At 44.7% G+C, this 17,949-nt stretch overlaps 1 protein-coding gene across 1 annotated transcript in view; it reads left to right on the forward strand.

Annotated features, from left to right (window-relative positions):
* Positions 1-17,022, forward strand: part of LOC103807954 (sideroflexin-5) — a gene marked incomplete at both ends in the record, with an annotated part of 39,208 nt that extends 22,186 nt beyond the window's left edge. The window contains 6 exons of the mRNA XM_009080706.1: positions 5,821-5,847; positions 7,134-7,188; positions 9,187-9,212; positions 13,550-13,603; positions 16,031-16,087; positions 16,953-17,022. Of these exons, the coding sequence (XP_009078954.1) occupies positions 5,821-5,847; positions 7,134-7,188; positions 9,187-9,212; positions 13,550-13,603; positions 16,031-16,087; positions 16,953-17,022 (289 nt within the window). The remainder of the gene's footprint in view (positions 1-5,820; positions 5,848-7,133; positions 7,189-9,186; positions 9,213-13,549; positions 13,604-16,030; positions 16,088-16,952) is intronic.
* Positions 17,023-17,949: the final 927 nt, after the last annotated feature.

The raw sequence follows: 17,949 nt of genomic DNA on the forward strand, positions 1-17,949 counted from the left end.
CTAAGCTTCGCTTTAATAAACCTCACAACTCCCAGAGTGTGAACTACAGGCAGTTTCTGACAGGGTGCAAACTAAAGGCTGTTACCTTATTAAAAACAAGATTTTGTGGGTGCAGGCAGGGTCTCAGGAAAGGGTGAGAACCTCCCTGATGGAGCAGGAAGGGGATGAGCAGCTTTTGAAATGGAATTGTGTCTCCGGTTTTCTGGACACATGAAATAAATTAACTAAAAGTACTCATTCTTCCAATGATTTCCTCTTCAACCTTGTCCTTACTAACAGAATTGTACAGATTCTTGGGAGTGTGATGCTGCAAAGTCTAACGCAGGCTGAACCCTTAGTCTTTGCAGAACTCAAAACTCTGTGTTGTTTCTTACAAAAAGGTCTTATGTTTCACATGACTCCTCATTAAGGACATTGAGGGGCTGGAGTGTGTCCAGAAAAGGGCAACGAAGCTGGAGAAGTTGCTGGAGTACAAGTGTGAGGAGGAGCAGCTGAGGGAGCTGTGGGGGTTCAGCCTGAAAGAAAAGAGGCTCAGGGGAGACCTTCTCACTCTCTACAACTGCCTAACAGTGTGAGAGGACAAGAGGAAACGGCCTCAAGTTGCACCAGGGAAGGTTTAGATTGGGTATTAGAGAAAATTTCTTCCCAGAAAGGGTGATTAGACACTGCAATGTGCTGCCCAGGGAGGTGGTGGAGTCACCATCCCTGGAGGTATTTAAGGAGAGACTAAATGTGGCACTTAGTGCCATGGTCTAGTTGACATGATGGTGTTAAGTCATAGATGGGACTTGATGATCTCAGAGGTCTTTTCCAACCTTAATGATTCTATGATTAGCTCTTTGAATGTCTTGTCATTATCCATGTTTAACATGGCACTCATCAATAAGGGCTTTTCTCCACAGTTATTCCTGATGTGGCATATCCAGAGCTCCACCCATGGATTTGAGATAATTTTTTTAATGATAGGACAAGGAGCGATGGTTTTAGACTGAAGGACAGTTGATTTAGATTAAATATAAAGAAATTTTTTTTCAATTTGGGTGGCTAAGAGTTAGACCTAGATGGTCTCTAAGGTCCCTTCCAACCCAACCCATTCTATAATTCTCTTATTCCAATGTCTACTACTGCACTGTGCAAGAGACTTGGATCCAGTTGGCACATACATTGGAGGGAAGGAGGGATAGAGCATCCATTACAGATTTCCAACATCCAGTCTGCCTTGGGGTCTCCACTGAGTGTAGGGAGGTGTTTGCTGGCAATGTGAGGGAGTAAATGGTGTGAATCTGTTGATGCTCTCCTGACCTCAGACACAGCAGGCCAGTGTCAGTGATGCAGGAGGTGGTCTGGAACCAACCAGCTGTGCTCACATAGGGTGGAGCTGCATCCTTGTCTGAGCAGTGTTGGAGCCTACTGGAAGTGAGGGTGAATGATTTGTAAATGTGGTTTTCTAATTTAGGGTACACTTCATGTAGAGGGGAAACAAAAATCTCATCTCTGAGTCCAGAACCATCAAATCTTCCTGTATATAATAGGAGAGAGGTTCATATCTTAAGGATAACTGGTACCCCTTGTACTGGTCTTATCGTGACAGGTGTTAGCTGATAGATTTGGGCTCGATATATCCTTTAAATAAATACTTCTCTTCATTTTGAAAACTATCTCTAAGCTGTGATTCTGCTGCTAAATAAGGAATGCTAATGAATGTCCTGACAACCAAAGATCATATCTATTCCCCAAGATTTATTCCAGTCTCCGTGTCCTCACTGCAGTTTTAGTTCTCTTCAGTTTGCATTGGTCTTTGATGCCCTTCCTTAAATGTCATAAGCACGTGATATGTCTCTATAACTGAGTTCAGCTCCTGAGATCATAGAATCATGGAATGTTTTGGGTTGGAAGGGACCTTAAAGATCTCGTTCCATCCCCTGCCATGGGCAGGGACACCTTCCACTAGACCAGGTTGTTCCAAGCCCCATCCAACCTGGCCCTGAACATTTTCAGGGTGGAGCAGCCACAGCTTCTCTGGGCAACCTGTGCCAGTGTCTTGCCATCTTCACAGGGAAGAATTTCTTTCCACTATCCCATCTAGCCCTGCCCTCTGACACTGGAAAGCCATTCCCCCTTGTCCTGTCACTCCAGACCCTTGTTCAAAGTCCCTCTCCATGTTTCTTGCAGACTCCTTTAGGTACTGAAAGGCCACAGTTAGGTCACCCCAAAGCCTTCTCTTCTCCAGGCTGAACAATCCCAATTCTCTCAGCCTTTGCTCTTAGGAGAGGTGCTCCATCCCTCTAATCAACTTGGTGCCTCCTCTGGACTTGCTCCAGCAAGTCCATGTCCTTACTGTGCTGCAGACCCCAGAGCTCAGGGGTTTGAAGCTCTGCTGTAGGTAGTGGGCAAAGTGGGGAGTGTCTCTTCCTCAAAAAAAACCCTAGAAAAACCAGAATTCTGGGTAGGATGGATGAAAAACTCATCCATTAGTCCTGTATCCTGATATGCCTGTGCTGGGAGCACTTGTGAATGATCCTGGAGCTGATTTCTCCACATCCATGGAGGATATCTCCATGAAACCGGGCCTGATCTGTCCTGGTGAAGATTCCAATGGCCACAGTCTGGAGACACTTGTCCATGAGTGCCTGCTGAAGATGCTGGAAGGATAGTGGAATATATTAACAGTGCCCAACCATCCTGCCCCCTTCTCCTCTGAGCTTCTTTGGTCATGAGCACCTCAATTTGAATGGGGGCAGAACTGGTCCAGTCTGATGATCACGAACCTAAATCTAAAATAAATTGAGCATGAATTTGGAGTCATTCCATGTGCTCCAGTGAAGATGCTTTGGAGTCACACTAGTGTAAATGAGATCAAAGTCTGGCTGCTTCTCCAAGATGGCCAGAGAGAGCATGAATGAAATCCCCAGCAAAAATAGAGACTCTCTCTCAGGAACAAGCCCCCCAGCTGGCAAGATTCATCAGAGAACTGGAGCTACTGAAAAATGCTGCAGACAGAAAATGAATTAGAGGATAAAAAAAGTGAAAATGAGCTGGCAGAATCTTTAGGTGACTCATCAGGTGCATCTTGTAAAGTCTCTTTCTGAGAAGTAATGAAATCGCATGTTCTAACAATATTTGCACTGCAGCAGGAAAATGCATAAATATTGGGATCAATTAATGAAATTAGATAATTTGACCAAAAAGCCACAGTGCTGGCTCAGAAACCATCCCTCTTCCTTTTTGCTAGTGTCAGTGCTTGCAGTTGGAGAGGAAAATCCCATGGTTTTGTTTCACATCTAGGATAAGCAAATTCTGGGCGGTCACAGGGACACGCTGGGGAGTCATAAAATCATAGAATTTTAAGGGTTGGAATGGACCTTAAAGATCATCTAATCCCGACCCCCTGCCCTGGGCAGGGATACCTCCCACAAGACCTGATTGCTCAAGTCTTTGTCCAGCCTTGCTTTGAACACTGCCAGGGTTGGGGCAGCCACAGCCTCCCTGGACAACCTGTGCCAGTGTCTCACCACCCTCACAGCAAAAAACTTCTAATATCTAATCAAAATTTTCCTCTTTCAATTTATCCTCATTACTCCTTGTCCTGTCACTGCAGTTCCTAACCAAGAGTCCCTCTGCAGCTTCCCTGCAGCCCCTTCAGATCCTGGCAGGTTGCTCTGAGGTCTCCACACAACCTTCTCTTCTCCAGGCTGAACAGTCACCTGCAGCTTGAGGACTTCCACATTCACCTTATGGAAATCCTCAACCTGGTGTGCAGGCAGGTGCATAAACCCCTGGTAGCTGTCTGGGCATGCAGCTTCCCACCCTTTGGATTTTAGGATTGGTGAGGGTGGACTCATCTTGTCTCTGCCAACCACAAAGATTGTCTCTTGGTGTTCCTCAACCTCTGTTTTTCAACTGAAAAATGGTTTTAAAGAACATAATGATTTTCTTTAAAACGGGAATTTTTCCTCAGGAAAAAGCCTGTGGATATGTGACATTTACATATTCCACTAACTCATGGCACGTGGTGGAGTTCATTGCAGATCTTCAATTCTGGGATATGAGGTGAATTTGACTGAAATGATATAAGTGAAATGAATTGAGTTGATCTATCAATTTACTGTAGTGACAGGACAAAGAATTAATGGGGAGAAATTGAAAGAGGGAAATTTTGATTAGATATTAGAAGTTTTTTGCTGTGAGGGTGGTGAGACACTGGCACAGGTGCCCCGGGGAGGCTGTGGCTGCCCCAACCCTGGCAGTGTTCAAAGCCAGGTTGGATAAAGCCTTGATCACCCTGGTGTGGTGGGAGGTGTCCCTGCCCAGGGCAGGGGGTTGGGACTAGATGATCTCTAAAGTCTATTCCAACCTCTTAACATTCTGTGAGTCTGTGATTCTACACTAGTTATAGTAATTACCTTATTCCAACAGTATTTTAAGGGATTTATATTTGGGAAAGGCACTAAACCTTGGGAGAAGAATGGGTCTGCATTTATACTCTAATAATGATGAAATCTGAAGTGTCAATGCCTGTATTGCAGAACATACACCCAGCGCTCGGGTAGGGATTTTGGTGGGTAATCATGAGCTCTCTGAGCCAAAAAGAGCTATCACCATCTTCAGATTTATCAACAGCAAGAGCAGAACTCATCAGGTTATCCTACCCTTGGATTGGCTCTGCTACAACTGTTGTTGGAATAATTTGTCTGCTTTCTGGCGTCCTCGATTCAAGAGGATGTTGACAAATTGGAAAGATGTAAAAGAGCCACGAGGGTGGTTAAAAGATTGGCAAAAGCTCCTTGCCAAGGAAACAGCCAGGCTCCTGGCTCGGCTCAATTCTGTATTTTTTGTTCTCTAAATGAAGGTTAAAGGGTGGTATTAGCAGCTCCAAGTACCTGTGTGAGGAGCAAAAATAGAGGCTGTCAGACAGAGGTGGAACACCTGGCAGTGCCTGGGAGGTGAAGCCAGACTTGAGCTGAACAGAACAGTTTTTAATAGTCAAAGTGATGATCTGTTGCGATATTTTACAGGAGTACTGATTTTTTCATTCATCTCTGGAATTATATGCATCAAAATTTGGTTTATTGTGGAGATTATTATTTGGATGTAGGTGTATTTCATGGAGGAAAACCCTTTATTAAGGAGGAGCAAACTAAGAGTTATGTGTATGCCAGAGCATCTCTTGATATTGAGCATCTACTCATTAGCTCTACCTGCACCTCACCTAGGATGTTTCTTCCTCAGTGGTCTTAGATGTCTGTGGTCTGAGCCACGTTCGAGTGTTTGAATGCTGTCAGTAAGCAACAGTGAGAGTTTGAAATGAGATTTTTCCTCTCCACGAGCATTTCCCTCGTGAAAAATGAAAACTAGTGCTGTTTATCCTGTTTATTCTAAATCTAGGTTTGATTTGAAGAGATCCTTGTGTTCCCTGCAGAGTTTGTTCCACCTTTGTTGCACAGCAAGCCTTGATTTCCGCAGGAAGCTCATCCAAGGAGAGGCTGTGCTAAATTTACCTTGAGATCTACGTGTGGCAGCATTACCCAGATAATTCTGCAGTTGTAAAGCTCAGAGCAGAGCATGAAGTCTGCCTCTTGTTGTTCTTTCTTACCATTCAATACAAGTAAAATATTGGCTCTGCCTTGCTGGACTTACTGCCCATAAGGATTTGAAGGAGCTCAGGGTGTGTAAAGGTTCTTCAAATACATCCTGGAGGGATGTTCTGTACCAATCCCTCACCTTCACTTACTACAGCAGATAAAAGAGGAATGTCTGGGGTTTGCTATAAAACCACATTGCCCTTTTATTTACATTTAATGTTCTCTTTTCTTTTTCTAGCTGTGGGGAGCTCAAAAAATCAAGCAGGTAATACACTCTTTTTATAATTCCTTATTATTTTCAACTATTGCTGCTTTCCCCCTTTTCCCTAAGCGACTCTGTCCTCTTCTCCGTTATTCCCTTTGCCAGTTGCTGTTTTGCCTTGCCATGGAAATGTAAATGCAGAGAACACTCTGCCACCAAAGAGCCTGATTTTTTTTATATATATTTATATATTTTGATGTCTTCATTTTCTCCTTCCTGTCTAGTCAAGAGATTTCTTGTCTCCAGTCTTTTGAAAATAGTTTGACAGTTCTTTGGGAAGGCTTGTGGCTGTGCAGTAACTTCCCCCTCTCCAGTCCTGGATTGCTTGGGGATTGATTTTTCGTCCCCAGCCAGTTAATGCCAGTGCAGCCTCCTGGATCCCTTGGAAAACTTGAGTTAAAATTTGGGTAAAAATGGGCCAAGTGAGCTTTGATGCCTGTTTATCAGTGAAACAGATACAGGTTTTCCATGGAGATTGTGTTGTCCACAGCTGCCAGCTCTGGTTGAAAAGCTGTGGATACACTTAAAGGTTGGATTCTCTGGCAAATCCAAATCCTGTGTGTGATTTTATCTGGGTGCTCCTTATGGTAATATCCAGAGTGGCCATACCTGTATGTTTTGATCCCAGCTCATCCTGAAGGAGCATTTCAGGCTTCCTGTGACCTGTGGATGGGGAAGGTGTTCCTAGGAGTGAATCCATCCATCATGGCTGAGTCACATGAGACCTTCTGGGTTTCTCCTGTGACCCATTTGCCTCATGAGCAGAATAAAGTGATTTACACCCTCATTCCCTCCCAAGCTGTCAGCCCTGCCCTCCACATCCTTCTGCTACAGCAAGGGCTTTTCCCATCTTTCCTAGGGCAGAGGTTCAGCCAGGACAGGAAGCTGCACCTCAGTGGAGATGCTGAAAACAGGCAGGGACAGAAAACAGTTCTCCATTTCCCCTCCTAAATCTTCACTTCCCCCTTCTGAGGTTAACATGCAGCCGTGGGTGGCCTTTGGGTACATTATAGAACCAAGAAAGAGCCACTCTTTGTCTTTCAGATTTAATTATTTACTTTTAAATAAGTAATTTATTTTAAATGATTAAAGGAAGGGGAAAGCAGCAATGGGAGGAAGTTTTGTGGAGCTGCTGAGCAGTAGCTGCCTTTGGTGGGAGCTGTAAACGCAAGGAGGGTCCCAAAATATGTGAAGTCTCAGGTACTCTCTGGTCAGAGATGTTTGTAGGCTAAGTGGTGGCTTCACTGCACCTGTGCCTTCACCATGTCCCTTTGCTGACTGTTTTACAGGCCATCATCCACCCCGATACAAATGAGACCATCTTCATGCCTTTCCGAATGTCAGGTATGGTTTGTCCCATTAATTTTACTGGGAATTTGTACAGAACCTTATTTTTTTCTCCTGTTTTTGAATTGTATCTTGTCAACATTTAGACCAAGATCAGAAAGTAGTCCTAGCATCAAAGTCTCTATGCAGGTGAGGAGAATTAGGATCCTAAATGCCTATGCAAGATCTAGTGCTTAATATTTTCCTTTCCTTTCCTTTCCTTTCCTTTCCTTTCCTTTCCTTTCCTTTCCTTTCCTTTCCTTTCCATTTTCTCCCTTCCTCCTGGATGAGAGAGGAACTTCCTACTTTTACATGGACTCAGGCCAATGCCTTTTCCAGCATTTTTGAGGTATCTGTCACTATTTAGAGCATGTGAATTTCATAGTAAATGACAAAACTTGATGCCCAAGGTGTCTTGTGATACATACATCCTCACTAGGTAAAGAGGAGGGGGATGAGAGGATTTTATTCTCTGGGAAAGAATGGGATGAGCCCTGTTTTATCATGTGCGATGATATCTAATAGCCACAGCATTGGGAGTCCAGGGAGGATCACCTTCTCCAAAGCTTAACTGGGCTGCCATGCACAGGTCCAGGGCTGCCTCTGCTGTGGGTTGAACAGCAGCTCTTCTGAGGGTGCAAATGCAGCCTTGATCCTTTCCCAATGGATTTATTTAAATAAACAGGACCTTTTCCATATTTTTAGGTGGAACGTCATCACCTGATTACTAGGCACAGGGGAAAGATGGCAGGGTAGGTGGGTTTTGTCCTCCAGTACATTGAAGAAGGATGATGCAGAGGGTGATATGGAGGGGAGAGAAAGCAGGATCCACTTTTTGCTGCCTTGTTATGTATTTTTCCTTTAAATTTTTCTTCCTGTCAGGTCTTTTTCCTTTTCCAGTTGTAAATTGGATCCACGAGGCTTAATTCAGTAATATTGGTAAAATGCTCTGAGACCTTCTAGTGGAAGTCAGAGAGATGAATTATAATTAGCACAGGAATTGGCAGACTTAGCAGGGGAAAAATGTGAAGCATTTGATTTTTGTGGCACTCAATAAGATTTGGGGTAAAGATTCATCTATAATATAGAGAGAGCTTTAACCTACACCTATGATTAAAATAGTCTCTCTCTCCTCCATGATGCAAATACACTTTCTTCAGCTTATACCCTCTTCCTTTTTCACCTCACCTAGGAATAAATGAGCTCTCCTGGTATACAATCACCAGTGGAGAGGTGGATAAAGCAGATGGTGAGAGAGGGAGGTCCCACCTGTGGTGGCATGTCCTGCTTCTTACCTGGGATGGGCTCTGCAGCTATTAGATGGCTTGATGGGCATCTTCAGGATGCTATTCCTGGTGGGACCAGGCTCAACATGAGGGAAAGGGGCACAGAGAGCTGGAGAGTTTTCTCCTGGGTTAGTGAGGGGAGGTTGTGGGAGGGTCTGATGAGCAACAGAGCTGGCATGAGGGAGGGAACAGATTGTGTGACTGAGCCTGGGAAGGGGGGCAGGATCTCCCCCTTTCCATGGCAGCAAGCCACTAGGTCAGCTCAGTCAGCACCACCACAGCAGGATCCAGCTCCTCCAGGTCTGGACAGAGCAATCCTGGTGTGAGCTCCCATCCCTTTGCTTTGCCAATGTGAGGTGTGGATGCCCAGTCCAGCTCAACCATGTGAGACCCTCTGAGTGCCAACAGCACATACTGACATAGACTGGGTTTACTGGAAGAAGCTTTAGTGTCTAGATGGTTCAAGTTTTAGGAAAACTCTTAGACCACAACCCAAGAAAAGCAAATAAAGGATGGGAAGGAGATGGGACACAAATCAGGAGGATGCTCCAGTTGTTGCTCAGTGCATCAGGTGTAGGTCCAAGATGTGGTGGTGCAGAGCTGGTGGAAGTGAGTGCAGTCCTTCATGCCAGGTGTGGCTTTTTCCCTAAACTGACATTTGTCTTAGGTGGGATTTTTTCTCATCCCAAGATCACATATTAAAATTAATTAACCTCTTTTATTTCCATAGGTTACATTCCCTTTGGAACACCCATCGTAAGTATTTTAACATCCCTCCCTGCTTTGTGAGCACCAAGAAATGCATTTTTAGAACATCCATATTCCACCTTTCCACCTCGTGACACATTCCCACAGGATTCCCACCTTTCCCACTGCATGTGAACAAGGATTTCACCGCGTAAAACCCACCCTCTGGATGAGGTTATTTGTTTATTATTGAGGTTATTTATCTATTAATATATTGATGTTATTTATCTATTATTGAGGTTATTATCTATGATTGAGGTTATTTATCAATTAATATATCGAGGTTATTTATCCATTATATATATAAGGCTATTTATCTATTAACCCAACCTCAGCTGGAGGTTATGTATGCCCAACTTTCTTCAGCATTTTCTTCTTTCCCTCTGGAAAGGGAAGACCAAGCTGAGCTCATTGCCTGGAAAATGCAACTTCTGCAACTCTCAGATTTCATCTTTGGGCACTTTTATTTTACATTTACTTGCATCACAAGTCACCTCCCAAACATGACAAGCTCCAGCACGGTGAGACCAGTGTCATGTGCTCTCATCTTGATTAATTAAATCAACAAGCACTTTCCTGGAGTTATTGCTAAGGGCACTGGTAGTTTGTACTTGTTATTGTGAAATTTGTAAGCATTTGGGTGCTCTTGATAGTGAAAGCCAGAAGGGAGCTAATTCTGCCTGTTTTCCAACTGCTGAAAACTCAATGCATCTTCAGGAACAGGAATGATTAAGTAACTCCATTTTTGTGTGAATGGGGAAACTGAGGCACAGTTTTGCCCCAAAAAAGTGGGTGCCAGAAGGTAGTTGGTCCTCATAGCCATCAGGTCTTGCTTTACCTTGTTAGATCACACATTAAAATGGCTGAAGGAGCAAAATACACTGAATTTAGTCTTCCTACACCCAGTGGACCGTGTGGACTTGGCTAAAGACAATGACCCTTTCCCAGATGGTCATAATGAGGTTGCTAGTCGTAAAACCAGAAGTCATTGCGTCTGTTGCTATTTGTTGTGGTGTGTAAAGGTTTGGTGGGAACTTTGTATGGGGCATTTTAAAAGAAAAGGTTAAACAAAAATGAGTTAACGATCAAATTGACAATGAAATCGGCCCAAATCCAGAGCTGTCAGAGGAGCCGAGAGCTGTCAGATGAGCCCAATTTCACTATAGCTGTAAAGGATAAACTGGAACCTCTTGTCATTTAAAAAAAAAAAAAAAGAAAAAAACCCAAACGTTTCAAATGTTAAAATTAAAATGTAACATTTATGCCAATCGATCTGTGAAATTTAGTGACAAAATTGGCAGCCTGCTCTAGCATAAAAACAGTTTGAGTCTTGTATTTCACATAGGGGGATGGGATTTCCTCAAGAGAGACTGTGCTGGGCTCGGGTTGAGCCAGTGTGGTCGTCCTCACCGCGAAGCTGTGCTGCTGTTGGGGTCAACCAAACACCCTCACAGGGACGTGCTCAGATTGTGTATGAACAGGTTAAGGGCTCGTCAGTCAATCCACACTGCTGCCTGTGTCCGTGAGGGTTATTTTCCCCTATAGCTAATACAAAATAATTCAGTTTGGTTTAGCTCATTGTGGAAGGAGATTAAGGTCTTGTTCAAATAATTGTTTCTTTTCTGGCCCCAGCAGCAACTCCCCTGACACAGCCAAATCCCGTGGCCATTTGTTCTTCCCTGAGTTGCTTTTCTCTTCAGCCTCTATCCTTTCTCTGTCAGGTTTAGGGATTGACCCCAGGATCACATGCAGTTGCAGAATGTGGACAGGATGGAGTATGTGTAAGTGTGCAGACAGTTTGGCTTTACCCATTTCATCCGTTTTCAGCCCAGGAGGGAGCAAATCCAGCCCCTGGAATTATATCCCTGCGCAAAGACACTGCTGGGATGGAGCTTTTTACCCTGAGTTTGTGTTTCCTCCTCCAAGGGGTGGAAGATTTATCTGCATTTAGGAAATTCAGCCTAAAACTCGGGCACTGAAGACGAAGCAGGCGCACGGCTGCTGTGCCCTGCTGCCACCCACAGCCTGCAGCACCTCATTTTCCTCAGCCATTTAAAATTGGGGAGGGCTTGTTGCGGTTTGGAAGTGTGTAGAGAAGACCTGGATGTTAATTTGGGAATGAGATGAGATGTCCCTGCCCAAGGCAAGGGCGTTGGGACTAGATGATCTCTAAGGTCCAGTCCAAGCCCTTAACATACTACGATGCTATGAGATGACTCTTGCTGACATGCAAGGCAGGACTTGGGGCTTGCAAGAGGAGAGCTCAGGCTGCTCAGAGCTGACAGATGTCCAAGCAGTGTTCTTAGCCCTGACTTTGGGGCTATGAAGGACCATTCACACCTGACCACCAATTAAATTTTGTCCCTGCTACTTCTCTAGTGTTTCAAAGATTTTTTTCTTTTTTTCATATATTTTGTTTTCCTTCTTAGTTATTTTTTCCCCTGACAGTAATTAAAAGTGAAATTGTACATTTCTTGACAGACTCTTGCACATATGGAGAGTTTGCATTTAAACGTGCCTCTTTCAGTCATACAGATTTTGGGTGCTCTTTTTTATTTATTTATTTTCCTCTTGTATTTTTCCTCGGCGGCTCAGCTTCAGCTGACAATGTGAGCTGCTGCCTGCCGGCTTCCCGCTCCTCCAGAGCCTCATTATCCCACTGGCTTTCAGGGCACAAGTCACTCCTCGGGTGAAGGAGGTTCCTTGCCTGTTGAATCCGTTTGGCTAAGAGCAGCGCCGGAGTAATTAATGATGAGCTCTGCTCGTTGAATGGAAGTGGTAAATTAGTGTAACTTGCACAGGTTGGCGCTCAGCCAACGCACAAAGTAGCTGCAACTTCACCAAAGGCTGTAGGAGGAAAAGCTGGAGGAGGAGGAGGAGGAGGAGAAAGGAAAGATGTAAATGAAATGAGGCCTCCCAACCCTATTACCCTTTTGTTTGTTGTTATTTCTCTCTCGTGTCCTGAAGCGTAGAAGTTGCCTCCTCTTCAACTGATGCTGCTGCAGATGTGTGGAGATGCTTTAGCTCATCCCTCCGTGCTCTCAGTGCTCTGACAGTGAAGTTTGCTTTCTTCTCAGCTGCTTAGGAATAAACTTAGAGAAAATGGTGGAGAAGATGGGCTGAGGGAGGGAATGAGCTCACAGCCTTCTTGCCCAGGTGCCTTGGAGACATGAGTGTCCTGAATATAAATGTGTTTGGAATGAAAATGAGTTGTTCAGTCTTTTTACTCTGTGATTTTGCCACAAGAAAACCATCTTCTTCAGAAACTATCAGGAATTTAAGGCACAGAAAGGTATAAAATGACAGTGGTGTTGGGAAGTATCTCACCTGTTTCTTACTCAAGAAATAATCATCCTGTTTCTGTTTGTTGGGTTTATCATTGGGACTCCCCTTACTTTGCATCCCTGTACTCTTCTCCAGTTTCTTATGCTCTAAGAGGAATAATTGCCACAAAACAGGTAAAATAGCCGTAAACCAGGAAAAATTGCCATAAAACAGGAAAAATCACTATTAACCAAGGTGGTCGGTGTGTCAGAGTTGAGATCTTTTAAGAACTGCAGAGGATGTGTCATGTGGTATAGTGAGGCATGTCCCAAGGATGCTCTCAGGACTGTACAGGCCACATACACATGTGTGGCCTCGGGTGCTGCCACGGGTGACCTTGCAAAGCCTGTGACATCTCAATTCACACAGCAGCAGGCAGCATTTGGCCAGATGTACTGGGACAGGCTGCCATAAGCCTCTGTGAGATGACAATCGTCAGCCTGAGCTTATAACCCAAGCAGGAGTTTTCACAGCTCAGGCTATGACACATCAACAACTATCTGAAAACAAAATCCAGGCTCCCAAACAGGAGCACATGTGCTTCCAGGTGGCACTCCTGTCCTCAGATGTTCAAATGGGATTTCTGTCTTGTGCTTGAAACAAGGAATGTGCCAAAGGAAAATAAGGAACTCCTCCTTCGCTGCCAATAGTGACAACTTTGAACTCTTGCCCTCGTGCAATGTTTGTGTTTTCCTCCAGAAATTCCAGGGTTAAGGAACTGATTGCATTTTAATGGCCTGATCTTTGGGCAGTGTCAGCTGCCAGAGTATTTTCAAGGTATATTGCAAGCAACAGTTAATGATGCAAAGCTTTCATGGGCAGCTACGTCATCCTCTTTCCCCACTGGAAAACTGAGGGAGGAGAGAGTGAAGGGAATTTCAATAACTAGAATGAAATAAAGCCATAAATGAAGATAATTTATTCAAGTTATTAGAAATAAGCTTAGCTGTTTGCATGCCTAGAAGAGCACCAAGAGTGAACCAGCAATGCCTTTACTAATGAGAAAATCTCTTCTCTTGCAGGTTGTTGGTCTCCTCTTGCCCAACCAGACGCTGGCATCCACGGTGTTTTGGCAGGTAACACTTGTTGGGTTGGGTGGAGAAGGTGGTGGAGAGAAAGGTTGAATTTTGATTAGAGGACAAACTGATGCATGTGGCTGTTGTGCACTGGCCATGCTTTAGGGAGAGGATGTGGCTGGATATAATTAGGGAAAGGTTTGGTAGGTCTGGAAAGGGCTATAAAAAAACTGTTGGGTCCATTTTGCATCACACAACTACTTAAGCCACAGCAAGGAAGAGGCCAAATAGTCCAGAATCTCAAAATCACCTTAAATATTGGAACTTAAATATTAAACATGGAACTGTTAGAGCAAGTCCAGAGGAGGTCATGAAGTTGCTAAGAGGACTAGAGCACCTTCCGTACGAGGACAGGCTGAAAGAGTTGGGGCTATTTAGCCTGGAGAAGAGCAACCTTGCAAGATCTGAAGGAGCTCCAGGGAAGCTGGAGAGGGACTCTTGATTAGGAACTGCAGTGACAGGACAAGAAGTAATGGGGATAGATTGAAAGAGTGAAATTTAGATTAGCTATTAGGAAGAAGTTTTTCCCTCTGAGAGTGGTGAGACACTGGCACAGGTTGCCCAGGGAGGCTGTGGCTGCCCCAGCTCTGACAGTGTTCAAAGCCAGGTTGGATAAAGCCTTGAGCAACTTGCTGTGGTTGGGTGTCCCTGTCCAGGGCAGGAGGTTGGCACTAGGTGATCTCTAAGGTCCCTCCCAGCCCCTCAGCATAGTATGATTCCATTATTTTTGGGCCCATTTTGTACAGGTGTAAATGTTTGCACCATGTGTACATCCATGAAAATGTTAAGCTCACACATCTGCTGTTTGAGGACACCCTGTCAAGTAGTTGGGATCTTCCTTGGTGAATTCCCATTTGAAGTGCAACATCTGGCAGGGGTGGGGGCAATGGGAGGCCCCATTCCCAGGAATTTTGGGAATAGCTTTGCATTGCAAATCCAAGGACTTCTGCATTCAGCGTGCTACAGGAGCTTTGGGGGAAAATAGTCTGTGTGTAGGGAGGTGTTGGTGTAATTTCCCATTAAAATTCTGGGAATTAAGAGTAAGGGAGGAAGTGTGCACGTGAATGAGTTTTATCCGTAGTAAACACACCACTTAAGTGTAATTTCATCACTAACTGAAACGAAAGAACGAGTTATTTTCAGACTCATTTTTAGTGGCAAATGTCTTTTTATTGTCTGGAGTGTAAGTGAGGATAGAGAATTCTGCAGTCAAGAAATATCAGAGCAGAATGGGATCTGCCTGGAGTGTTAGAAAGATGGCAGAGCCAAGAATACATCGGTATGTGCCAGTAACTCGTGGTCTGGTGTATTGAGATGCAAAGTTATCCCATGTCATTTTGTCTTCTGAGACTGGGATAGTGGATGGAGACATCCTAATCCATTCAGATTCTTGAAGATTTTTAGATATCTGTGATAGATTCACAGACTGGTTTGGGTTGGAAGGGACTTTAAAGACCTTCTTGTTCCACCCCCTGCCATGGGCAGGGACACCTTCCACTAGACCAGGTTGCTCCAAGCCACATCCAACTTGGCCTTGAACACTTCCAGGGATGAGGCAGCCACAGCTTCTCTGTTCCAGTACCACTTTCATGGCATCTGTATCCATAAGCTGGTACATCTTCTCATCTGTTCCTCAGCTGAAGCCTCCTACGACCTTCTGAGTCTTGGAGCTTGATAGGTGACTTACGAAATGTGTTCTGGGCTTCCTGCTATATCCTAATTGCATGGATTTGGTGCTAATGGAAATAAAGACCAGTAGCACTGAGTTGTCATATGAAGGCGGATTGGGCCAGGAGAGGAGTTGCACATCAAGCATCCAGGGAAGCCGAGCTGGGATTTCTGTCCCTCATTTTGAAGGGCATTCATATTTTGTTGTGAATGCATGTTAAAGGGTTGGAAAGGCCATTAGAGGTCATCCAGTCCCAACCCCCTGCCCTGGGCAGGGACACCTTCCACCACACCAGGTTGCTCAAGGCTTTATCCAACCTGGCTTTGAACACTACCAGGGTTGGGGCAGCCACAGCCTCCCTGGGCAACCTGTGCCAGTGTCTCACCACCCTCACAGGGAAAAACTTCTAGTATCTACATGTCGCTCTTTCCGTTTCTCCCCATCACTCCTTGTCCTGTCACTGCAGTTCCTAACCAAGAGTCCCTCTCCAGCTTCCCTGGAGCCCCTTCAGATCCTGGCAGGTTGCTGTGATGCCTCCACACAACCTTCTTAAAGGTCATTCTGTCCCTCACAATTAAAGGGTATTCTGTCCCGCATTTTGAAGGGCATTATTGTCCTTCACATAGGGCATGCAGAAGCCTTTGAGGTGAGGCATCAGGTTACGAGCAGGCCCAAAGGGAAACAAGTTTTCCCACATTTTCAGTTACTTATTTTTGTGGGGTTATGTTGATGCCTGTCTCTCCTTGTTCCCTCTCTAGTGGTTGAATCAGAGCCACAATGCCTGCGTCAACTATGCAAACCGCAACGCGACAAAGGTGAGGAGACCCAACATATGTGGTGCATGCAGCGCATCAGGTCTGTTTTGACACCAAAACATAAGTCTTGTCTCTTCGCTGTTAATAGAAACTCTGGAGTTGGCACTGTGATGGATTTAGGCCATTCTCCTGTGGAGGCTTCCACTTTAAAACCAGCTTAAACCTCAGCTTCAAACCTTCTAATTTAAACCTCATGTGTAAGTGGCATGTGGAGCTTGAAATCACTCAAGGCACATAAATAATGCTCAATGCCTTTGAGATGAACCAGTACATAGTTTTAACTGGTATGAAATTATTTAATTGATATGTAAATAAGCATAGAGCAAAATGGAATCTGGTTTTGGATCCATGATCATGTTGTGATCTCTCAAGGTCTTTATATGAGCTACCAGCAATGGTGCTGAGAAGTGGTGGGGCTGTTGCTTCTCTCTTCCATCACTATAGCCTTCATTCATCCCATGTCGGGATGTGGGAAGCTGAGTTGGAAACTCTCCAGCTTATTGAGATAACATTTCAAAGACAAAATATTTAATGTGGCGAGTTTGGGGTTCATCACTAGCGGGCAAGAATGCTAATTTGGTACCATTTGCTGAATTTCATTCCCCTCCTTCTTTTGAGCTGCTATTATTATAATTTTATGATGCCAATTAATTTTCCATTCCCTTTAACCTTGCTCATGAGGCCACAATTTCCTTCGCTTTTGCCGCTGCTAGATGACAGACCATGTGTCACAGAACAATATGACAGAATTAAACCTGTCTCTGCTTTAAAACAAAACAAACAACAACAAAAAGAAAAAGCTTGGTTGCATTTTAATAACCAGAAGTTTGTTTATTGAAAATATGTTTTGTTTTTCTTTCCAAAGCCTTCTCCGACATCCAAGTTCATCCAGGGCTACTTGGGAGCTGTCATAAGTGCTGTCTCAATAGCAGTGGGTAACGCTTTATATCTCTATATTTCATGACTGAGTAGCTGCTCCCTTCCGGCAGTGCTGTGGTGCTTTTGAGGTGTTTGTTGGGTTTGCCAAGCATGTTTATCTCCTGATTGACAGAATTCAGTCTTCTTAACCAGAAAATATTGTAACCCTGAGGTGTGTCTTCCCATGCATGCCCAAGCTTTTCACCAGAAGGAGACTTCTACTGCTGATGGCATCCAGGACCTCCTGCACTGTGGCTTTGCTGCTGAGTGAACTCAAATTATCCACACGTGCATTAACTGGTGGTGAATTAGCCTAGTCCAACTTAAAATAGAGACTTTGAGGCTGCAGGGTGCTGGTGTGGCAGCTGATGTGCTGAGGCGAGGTAGGATTCTGGAGATGTTCTCCTGGTGAATCAGCATCTTGATTCACAGTGCTTGAAATTATGTATTTCACCTGTAGACATTTTTCAAGCTGGAAATAGTGTTCAAGTCATAGCATAGAATCACATAATGCTTTGGGTTGGAAGGGACCTTAAAGATCATCTAGTTCCACACCCCTGCCAATGGGCAGGGACACCTTCTACTAGACCAGGTTGCTCCAAGCCCCATCCAACCTTGCCTGGAACACTTCCAGGGATGGAGCAGCCACAGCTGTTCTGGGCAACCTGTGCCAGTGCCTCACAGCCAAGAATTTCTTCCCAATATCCCATCACACCCTGCCTTCTGGCAGTGGGAAGCCATTCCCCCTTGTCCTGTCACTCCAGGCCCTTGTCCAAAGTCCCTCTCCAGCTCTCTTGGAGCCCCTTTAGACACTGGAAGGGGCTCTAAGTTCTCTCTGAAGCCTTCTCTTCTCCAGGCTGAAGACCCCCAACTCTTACAGCCTGGTTTCATAGCAGAGGTGCTCCAGCCCTTGGAGCACCTCCGTGGCCTCCTCTGAAGTAGTA

The sequence above is a fragment of the Acanthisitta chloris genome, unplaced genomic scaffold, assembly GCF_000695815.1.
Source record: "Acanthisitta chloris isolate BGI_N310 unplaced genomic scaffold, ASM69581v1 scaffold12818, whole genome shotgun sequence".
Classification (NCBI taxonomy): domain Eukaryota; kingdom Metazoa; phylum Chordata; class Aves; order Passeriformes; family Acanthisittidae; genus Acanthisitta; species Acanthisitta chloris.